Source organism: Salmo salar, chromosome 19 (genome assembly GCF_965601325.2).
Source record: "Salmo salar chromosome 19, fSalSal1, whole genome shotgun sequence".
NCBI classification, from domain to species: domain Eukaryota; kingdom Metazoa; phylum Chordata; class Actinopteri; order Salmoniformes; family Salmonidae; genus Salmo; species Salmo salar.
In genome coordinates, this window is record NC_138309.1 from 3,328,202 (window position 1) to 3,337,913 (window position 9,712).

Genomic DNA, 9,712 nt, shown 5'->3' on the forward strand with positions numbered 1-9,712 from the left:
CAACAAACACTGTCGAAATTACCTTAATAGGTGGGCCCATTCAACGAAGCACCGAGGATTTCTCACTCGTCCAGATGTTCTGAGAGTAGGCCTAGCTAAGGCTTTGACCTCCTTAGTTGTAGGCCTATCGAGAGGGGATAGCTCACATTTCAAATTCCGTGCAAGCAAAACAAGCATACTCTGTACACCAATAAGCAACACAAATACGAATGTATGATGTTTCAAAACGAATATTTGACAGTGGTGTAATGTACTTAAGTAAAAATACTTTAAAGTACAACTTACGTAGTTTTTGGGGGTATCTGTACTTTACAATTTATATTTTACACAACTTTTACTTTTACTTTACTACATTCCTAAAGAAAATTATGTACATTTTACTCCATACATTTTCCCTGACACCCAAAAGTATACTCTTTACATTTTGACAGGAAAATGGTCCAATTCACCCTCTAATCAAGAGAAGATCCCTGGTCATCCCTACTGCCTCTGATCTGGCGGACTCACTAAACACAAATGCTTCGTTTGTAAATTATGTCTGTGTTGGAGTGTGCCCCTGGCTATCCGTCAATAAAAATAAAAAAATAAAATTGTGCCGTCTGGTTTGCTTAAGGACATTAGGACATTAAATGACTTATACTTTTACTTGATACTTAAGTATTTTTTTAGCAATTTCATTTACTTTTGATACTTAAGTATATTTAAAACCAAATACTTGTTTACTTTTACTCAAGTAGTATTTTACTGGGTGACTTTCACTTTTACTTGAGTCATTTTATGTCAAGGTATCTTTACTTTTACTCGAGTATGACAATTGAGGACTTTTTCCACCATGATCTTTGATTGTTTTTCATATACACCCTTAGAAAAAAAGGTTATGGATAGAATCAAAAAGGTTATATGCTTGCTTCATTCATGGCACCCCTTAAGGTTCTATACATGACCTCAATTGGTTCCATATAGAACCCTATATGGATCTCAAGGGTTCTATATAGAACCAATTTTGGTTCAGTGAAGAAGAACTCCTGGGGGTTCTGATCAAATAACCCTACAAAGGGTTCTATATAGAACCTTTAGGGGTGTCATAATATATGAAGCAAGCAATAGAACCCTTTTAAATTCTTTTTTTCAGAGTGTAGATTCGAACTGTTGATATAAGTTTTTTTGCAAGTCAGATTTAATACCAATAGCACGGATCTTATTCATAATGTCAATAAAATAAATATCTAACAAAATGCAATGTTCTGAACAATGATGGGTTCCAATATTGTAGGCTTTACTATTCTGGAAGAAGCTCAGACCTATCATAGGTCTACCCACGCGCGTATTCATAGACCTCACCTGAATATGAATTGTTTGGAAATCTAACTATCACTCACTGTCAAAGTTCTTTAAAATACATTTCAATCGCTCTAGAAGAATGCTTCAATGGTAGGCCTATATATAGCATATAGGATGGTAGACTGTATAGCATATAGGCCTACTATAGTGTTAAGATAGATATGCTACTATGAAGACAATAGAATATCAAGATAGAATCATTTCAAAATTGGACTCGAACAGCTGAAGATATTTGCATGCCTATAAACGTCACTGCAGGCTCCAGTTAATTGCCCAGTATCCCCCGCAATATCCCCGTAGCCCTGGTAGCTCGCCGTGATCGTATAGTGGTTAGTACTCTGCGTTGTGGCCGCAGCAACCCCGGTTCGAATCCGGGTCACGGCATTGCAAATACAATGTCACGGCAAAAGGGATGTTTTGAAAATATTAGGATTAAATATTTAGTACAGTATTACCCCACATTGGCTTGCAGTTGATTTACTTTAATTGCAATAAGTGATTATAGGTCTACTCATGCATTTGATTAAATTACATTTTCATACAGGTTTGTAATTATCATATTTTCACCATGCAGAAAGTATACATACCCCTTAACTTATTCCACATTTTGCTCTGTTACAGCCAGAATTCAAAATGGATCAAATAAAACATTCCCACCCATCTACACACAATATCCCGTAATGACAAAGTGAAAACAGGTTTTTAGAAATGTGTATTTAAAATTAAACACAGAAATATCTAATTCACATAGGCCTAAGTATTCACACCCCTGAGTCAATACAAGTTAGAATCACGTTTGGCAGCAATTAAAGCTGAGAGTCTTTCTGAGTAAGTCTCTAGGAGCTTTGCACACCTGCACAATATTTTCACATTATTCTTTTTGAAATTCTTCAAGCGCTATCAAGTTGATTGTTGATCATTGCTAGACAGCCATTTTCAAGTCTTTCCATAGATTTTCAAAATGATTTAAGTCAAAACCGTAACTAAGCCACTCAGGAACATTCAATGTTGTTTTGATAAGCAACTCCAGTGTATATTTGGCCTTGTTTTAAGTTATTGACCCTCTGAAAGGTCAATTTGTCTCCCAGTGTGCCTGTGCTTAGCTCTATTCCATTTCATTTTATAAAAAAAAACAACATCCTAGTCCTTGCTGATGACAAGCATACCCATAACATGATGCAACCACCACCATGCTTGAAAATATGAAGAGAGGTACTCAGGACATAAAGTTAATTTCTTTGCCACATTTCTTTGTTGCAGTTTTACTTTATTGCCTCATTGCAAACAGGATGCGTGTTTTGGAACATTTTCATTCTGTACAAGCGTCCTTCTTTTCACTGAGTCATTTAGGTTAGTATTGTGGAGAAACTACAATGTTATTGATCCATCTTCAGTTTTCTCCTATCACAGCCATTAAACTTTGTAACTGATTTAAACCTCTACAGGATCGGTGTCCCCCCGCGGGAAGGTTGAGCTAATGTAGGCTAATGTGATTAGCATGAGGTTGTAAGAAACAAAAACAATTCCCAGGACATAGACATATCTGATATGGGCAGAAAGCTTAAATTCTTGTTAATCTAACGGCACTGTCCAATTTACAGTGGCTATTACAGTGAAAGAATACCATGCTATTGCTTGAGGAGAGTGCACAACTATGAACTGGAAAATGTATGAATAAACCAATTAGGCACATTTGGGCAGTCTTGATACGACATTTTAAATAGATATGCATGGTTCATTGGATCAATCTAAAACTTTGAACATACACTTCTGCTGTCTAGTGGCCAAAGTCTAAATTGCACCTGGGCGGGAATAATACATTATGGCACAAAATGCATGTTTTTTTCTTTGTATTATCGTTTACCAGATCTGTGTTATATTCTCCTACATTAATTTCACATTTCCACAAACTTCAAATATGCAAATCCTTGCTTCAGGTCCTGAGCTACAGGCAGTTAGATTTGGATGTCATTTTAGGTGAAAGTTGAAAAAAAGGGTTGGATCCTTAAGAGGTTTTAAAGTCACCATTGGCCTCATGGTGAAATCCCTGAGCGGTTTCTTTCCTCTCCGGCAACTGAGTTAGGAAGGACGCCTGTATCTTTGTAGTGACTGGGTGTATTGATACACCATCCAAAGTCTAATGAATAACGTCAACATGCTCAATGGGATATTTAGCGTCTGCTTTTTTTATTTTTTTTACCCATCTACCAATAGGCAAAGTTATTCAATCTTTGCGAGGCATTGAATAACCTCCCTGGTCTTTGTTGTTGAATCTGTGCTTGAAATTCACTACTCGATTAAAGGGACCTTACAGATATTTGTATGTGTGTTGTACAGAGATGGGGTAGTTTTTCAAAAATCATGTTAACCCCTATTATTGAACACGGAATGAGTCCCTGCAACTTACTATGCAATTTGTTAAGCATATTTTACTCCTGGACTTATTTAGGCTTGCCATAACAAATGAGTTGAATACTTATTGACTCAAGACATTTCAGCTTTAAATGTTTAATTCACCTTCAACATTTTTCTACAAACAAAATTCCACTTTGACACTATGAGATATTGCGTGTAGGCCAGTGACACACAATCCCAATTTAATCCATTGTAAATTCAGGCTGTAACACAACAAAATATTGAAAAAGTAAAGGGATGTGAATACTTTCTGAAGGCATGGTATATCAAACAAAGCACTTTAAAATGATCAATAACTAATGACACCTTCACAATAATAGACGCCGAGATCCATCAGTGTATATCAAACAATTCTGACATGTATTTGCACAATAAATTCATATTTGCTGTGACGAGGCTTTCCAAACGTGGACTGCCTGGGACACTACTGTTAATCACATTAATAATACGGTCATAACCAATTGACACACATATTCAGGTGCATGTACCTTGCTGGAATCAAACCATAAGCATGTTGCCACCTGACAGCACAATTCTCACCAAAGACGTTCCAAAAATTAAGAACAGTGCGTAAAGTGGACACAAGAAATAGGCTAACCATACATAGAAATTGTCATCAAAAAACATAGGCTACATTGCATTGAAAGACAACAACAAAAAAGACAATTGACATTTAACACATAAATCAAACTTGATAGGCTAGATGAGACGTGTTCGGGTGTGGGGTAGGCAGATATAGCCTTAAGGCACTTGAAAAGTTAGAAATGGCCAGGTGAGTTTTACAGCACCGTGCAGTGTGTTGAGATGGTCTGCTCACATCATTTGAGGTCTGGGCATAGGATTCTGGAGATGGTTTGGGTACCAGTGACCAAAATTGTTCATGTAATTGTTGGGGTGCATAGGGGTCCCTTTGTTTGCCATTGACACCTCCCAAAGTTGAGGAATCCCGGGTGAACACGGAGAAATAGATGACGTACTGTGGAGATGTTCCCCCTCTGGCCCGCTGCCATGCTTCATTATCTTCTTATATTTCGAGCGCTTGTTTTGAAACCATATTTTAATCTAAAAAGATAAAATAGATGTTTAGAAAGTGAAAATATGAGGGAAAAGCCACACATTACAGCGTATGCTATGGCATCCCTCTCTCCACCACCACCACCACCACCACAACAATCATTCAACAATTATCTTCCACACAATAGAAATGATTTACATTCGTCATGGCTTGCAAACTCGTAATGGCTTGTCATATTCACATTTTATAATTTCGAAATTACATTGAAAATTGGAACAATTTTATAAGTTTAAAAGGAAAATAGCCCAGAAAATGGCATTCGTTCTTAAACTTCTTGTAATTTTAACACATTTCTTCAACTTTGCCAGTCAGTGCATGGATCCAGAACCCTTAGGCCTATTGCAATTCAGCAAAATGGATGAGCGACACTTCACTAGTTCATTAAATGCTAGCTCCCCTATTGTTCAACATTTTATGAAGCCAATGATGCATGAGTCTGACAACAATCCCATGCTAAAAATATAGTAAAATAAAATAGCCCCAGCTAGCTTGAATATAACACTGGAAACAAGGAGGGAGGTCAGATGCATTTCTATGTATGACGTATTCTACTTAGTCAGAACAAGATGCTATTCTGATCAATTTTACGACGGTATAAAATATTCAATAAAAGCCACAGAGCCCGAGGTGGACAAAGTCAAACCATTCTCATATATAGCAACAAGACACAAAGCCAAATCAGACCCAGACAGGATGGTGTGGTTCAGAGATTTTGCCAGGGAGTGTTTTGAATGACAATTTAACTCAATCAACCTAGGATTGCCTATCATTTAAAAACATATTAATGTTATTGAGTTTAGATATTGAATAGAAGTGTTGCCTATACAATATAACAAAAATATATTGAGCAAAACAATGTTTAAAGACTTGAAAATGTATCCCATAAAAGACAGATGTGCATGGTGAGATGTTAGACCCAAACATTATGCTCACCACCTATTTACCTTTCATTATGTTTACAGGTCCAAGGGAAATGGTTGCCATAATCTCTATTTCACCCTTAGATTTCAGAATTTTACCTGACATAAATGAATAATGCCAACAATGACTTTGAAAGTAGATCATCTGCATGACAGCCTACTTGTCCTATTTCAGTTACAATCTGTAAACTGTGTGTGTGTGTGTGTGTGTGTGTGCCCACAGCCTTCATTGTACTGCTCTATGCCCATTTCTGCGGTAATGTATAAGTGTGCTTTAACATGACTTCGACCAAAAGATTGTTGGTAATTAGACACTGATGTTTTTTAAAGACAATACATAGGCCTATAGTTTAGAGTGGCAGCATGTATTTCTGTCTTTCTGTTACTCTGTTAAGCCTATTTGTACTTGCAATATTGCAATTGAGCTATGTTTGCTTTAAATCACAGAGAGCTCTCTGTGAGAAGGTTTTAGCCGCAATGGTAATTTAAGACTAAGAATAAAGCTGCATTAAGAAATTGACTTAACAAAGCTCTCAATTAGCCTTTTCATTTGGTCTTGAGCAGTGCAGAAAGCCACAATAATACCCACAGATCTGTGATCTATGTAAACCCTCTCGATACAACTAAAGGGGAAGGTTGTTTTGTGTTTTTCTTCAATCAAACACAAACATGAACTTGTGGCAGTATTGGTGTTACATTTTCAAATGTTAACCTGTGTGAGACAGATTCAAGGGTTTCATGTCAACATTTTTGACAAAATGTGTCATAATGCTAGTAGACAGCATTGCATAATATTTAATTATCTGTCACTTCTATCAAGAAGGCTAGTAATTTGATCTGTGCACAAATTCAAATAGTCCAGTCTTGCAGTAGAATTAAGGTATGTGAGGCATTTGGATCTTTAATTTTATTTGAAGCAAATTTGACCTAATTTGATATTCCAAGATTGAAATTAATAGGGAAAAAAAATGAAATAAATACAATGTGTATTTAAAACGTTTAATGAGGTGTTTTGTACCTATCTAACTTGTCTGCACTCCACTTTAATTGTTATAAACTATTTGGTTTCTTAGGCCTGAACATAAGGATGACCTAGAAATACAACACTGCACAAATAATTTATTATAATTTGGTAATTAGTCTACTGATATAAGATCGTTTTAAAATCACATTTCCTACTATTGATGGCTATTATGTCAAGCTGAATTTAGCCCACCTGTGTTTGGGTCAGCCCTAATTTAGCCGCCAAATCGGCGCGCTCGGGTAAAGCCAGGTACTGGGTCTGCTGAAACCTATGTTGGAGCGCCTGGAGCTGAAGACTGGAGTAGATGGTCCGTGGTTTGCGTATTTTCTTTCCTTTACCATTCAAACGAATTTCCCCGTTCTCAATCACTGTAGACTTCTCATGGTCTGTGGATAGAAGAGAGAATTCCAGTCAAACTGCGCTGAACAGTAGCCTAATCTGGTGTAGCCTACATTCACTTTGATTTACAACTTTCCACTTTTACATCAGGGCAGAAGATAATATACGATTTAGGCCTACATGAGAGTTGTTATCGTATGCTTTAACTTGGATAGGCAACTCGTATTATCATAACATTAGATCCTAGGCTATTTCAAACATATAATGAGGACTCAAGTGAGGAAGACAGATATTTATATCCCAGGGACTCTTAAATGTGTTGTTTATATAGTATAGTCTGATATAGTCCATTTCAAATGTAAGCAAAACCCGTTGCCTATAGCCTACCAAACAAATTCACGAGAAGGCCTAGTATCTATGTAAGAGTTCGTATCAACATAGGCCTATGCCTAGGCTACTTGAAATTCACGGCCTGGAACTCAGGCTGCATGCCCAAATGTCAGGTTATCTCCTATGAAAATGCCACAGTAAATAGACACAACTATAGTGCTGTGCATGGATGAAATGGTTCTTATTTTCTGGAATTGCTTTGTTAATCTTGACTAATAATGGGAGTAAACGACTGCTTGAGGTACTCATGCATAATCGGGCTAACCCGCAGAAAATTATGGTTAATAAAATGAATGGCACCATCTGTGTTCATTACGGAACATGAGTAGTAAAGATAATCCCAAAATTCCTGCATTTAAAGTAGGAAAACATTTTGATTACCGTAGCACTGACTGTAAATTGCTTTTGAATGTATTGCCTTTAAACCCAAATTTGATTAGGACAATTTTGTCATTTTTGTCAACAATAAATATGTACAGACTGACAGCTATAATGCATGTACATCTGAGGTATAGGCCTACCATAGCCTACAAAGAACTGTCTGATAATTTAGCCTACATCTGATAATATGTAGACTACAATTGTAATAGGCCTACATTTTAAAGCGCAGTTCCATACAATCCACACTCCTTTTACCGCTCAATTTGCACATTGCACACTTTCATTGTAGACGACGCATTTGATTGATTTAAAAATTGGTATGGTGGTATGATAGACCAAGAGCTGTGAGGAACAAACAGATATTGATATTACACGTACCCGTCTCATCTAATCTGGAGTGCGCCAAACTGTGATTGTTGTGCTGGTAGGGCATGTAGGCACTCGGGTAATGAGTGTTCACCGCTCTGGGGTAGGCGTAGCCCAGGGAGCGGCCATAGGAGGACGCGCTGGGGGAGAAGGGACTACCGTGTTGAGAGTGTCCGGCAGATTGTAAGCCATTAACGGGGTAGATGTGAGAGTGTCCTTGGGAATGCTGCTGGTGCTCAGGGTGCCCGTGCCCAAACTCGAAAAAGGTCGATTTGGAGGGGTCTGAAGAATTCAAACTATCAGCCATGAAACCCATAGACATCATTAGCTAATACAGAAGTCCATAAAACCGTCGGTCTAAAAAGGGATGCATTGAGCAATGTCGGTGAGTGAGGAAAAGTTGAACTGGATCCACCATCAAGTCAATAACATTTCCTGTATAAAAAAGGTATTCCAAACGAAGAAAGGAAGAAAATGTACATCCAGGGATCTGTGAAACGAAAAAAAAAAAGAACTACATAAAAGTCAATCCTTCTTTACATCATTCGTAAACCTCACAATATCCTCCAGACACTCATGTAGACTCGGTGTGCCTCAAACCCCACTGCCTTCCATCAGCGTGCGCTCTGATTGGTCTCGAATACCTACGATGTCACTCGAGCCTGCAGGACAGACTCATTAAGTTCATTAACATATGTTTCGTGAATGCACTCCTTCAGCCACTAATGTAATGTCACTCAAACGATTTGATAAACAATCATTTGCGCACAGTGCGCTGCTCGATTTACCTAACATAATAAATAAATAACTTATTTTGAAACAGAAAGTCCAGAATGACATGACTGAATAATTTAAATACAGCCTCATGTTATTTATAAAAAAAAAAAAATTACAGTAAAAGTTTCGTTCCATTAACTCAAAATGGAAATAACATTGATTAATCGCATATTTTTATTAAAACGTTTGAAATAAAAATCTAAGCAAATCAATTAGGTGGTCTAAAGGTTAGCGAAATCGGCCATCCTTTGTATGATTGATTTAGATTGTTACCAAAACAGCACAACATTTTAGAAGCATTCATAATAGACAAGCAGTGATTTGGGGTTTGAGCGGTCACTTGGTGCCAATAGGCTTCCAGCCCCGCTAACTCCAAAGGATCAGATACCAAACACGAGTAGTATTAGGCCTAAGGCTATTTCTATTTCACTCTCATTTGAGTAGATGCAGATAGATAAGCTATGTGTTTGTTATGTTGACAACACATACCTAAAATGGAAATTGACCAAATATTGGCATATTCAATGTATAGACTTCATTGAATGAAACACTTTGACGGTCAAATGATAAACCTCAGCCATGGGCTATTTAAAAAGCATATAGACATGAAAAACATGGCAGGTGCATTATTGATCTTAATTTAACTAACACAATAATCTAGATAGGCACATGCGTTTTCAACCA

At 37.2% G+C, this 9,712-nt stretch overlaps 1 protein-coding gene and 1 non-coding gene across 2 annotated transcripts; one reads left to right on the forward strand and one right to left on the reverse strand.

The window, feature by feature from the left end:
- Positions 1 to 1,653: 1,653 nt before the first annotated feature.
- On the forward strand, positions 1,654 to 1,725 carry trnah-gug (transfer RNA histidin (anticodon GUG)). Its single transcript has one exon. It is a non-coding gene; the product is annotated as a tRNA-His (tRNA).
- Positions 1,726 to 3,833: 2,108 nt separating this feature from the next.
- LOC106578312 (homeobox protein Dlx4b) lies at positions 3,834 to 8,709 on the reverse strand. The gene is made up of 3 exons (XM_014156996.3): positions 8,264 to 8,709; positions 6,968 to 7,161; positions 3,834 to 4,818 (listed from the first exon to the last, which is right to left on the reverse strand). Exons 1-3 carry the CDS (start codon positions 8,574 to 8,576, stop codon positions 4,570 to 4,572), a joined length of 756 nt encoding a protein of 251 aa, XP_014012471.1. The 5' UTR covers positions 8,577 to 8,709; the 3' UTR covers positions 3,834 to 4,569.
- Between the last annotated feature and the right edge of the window lie 1,003 nt (positions 8,710 to 9,712).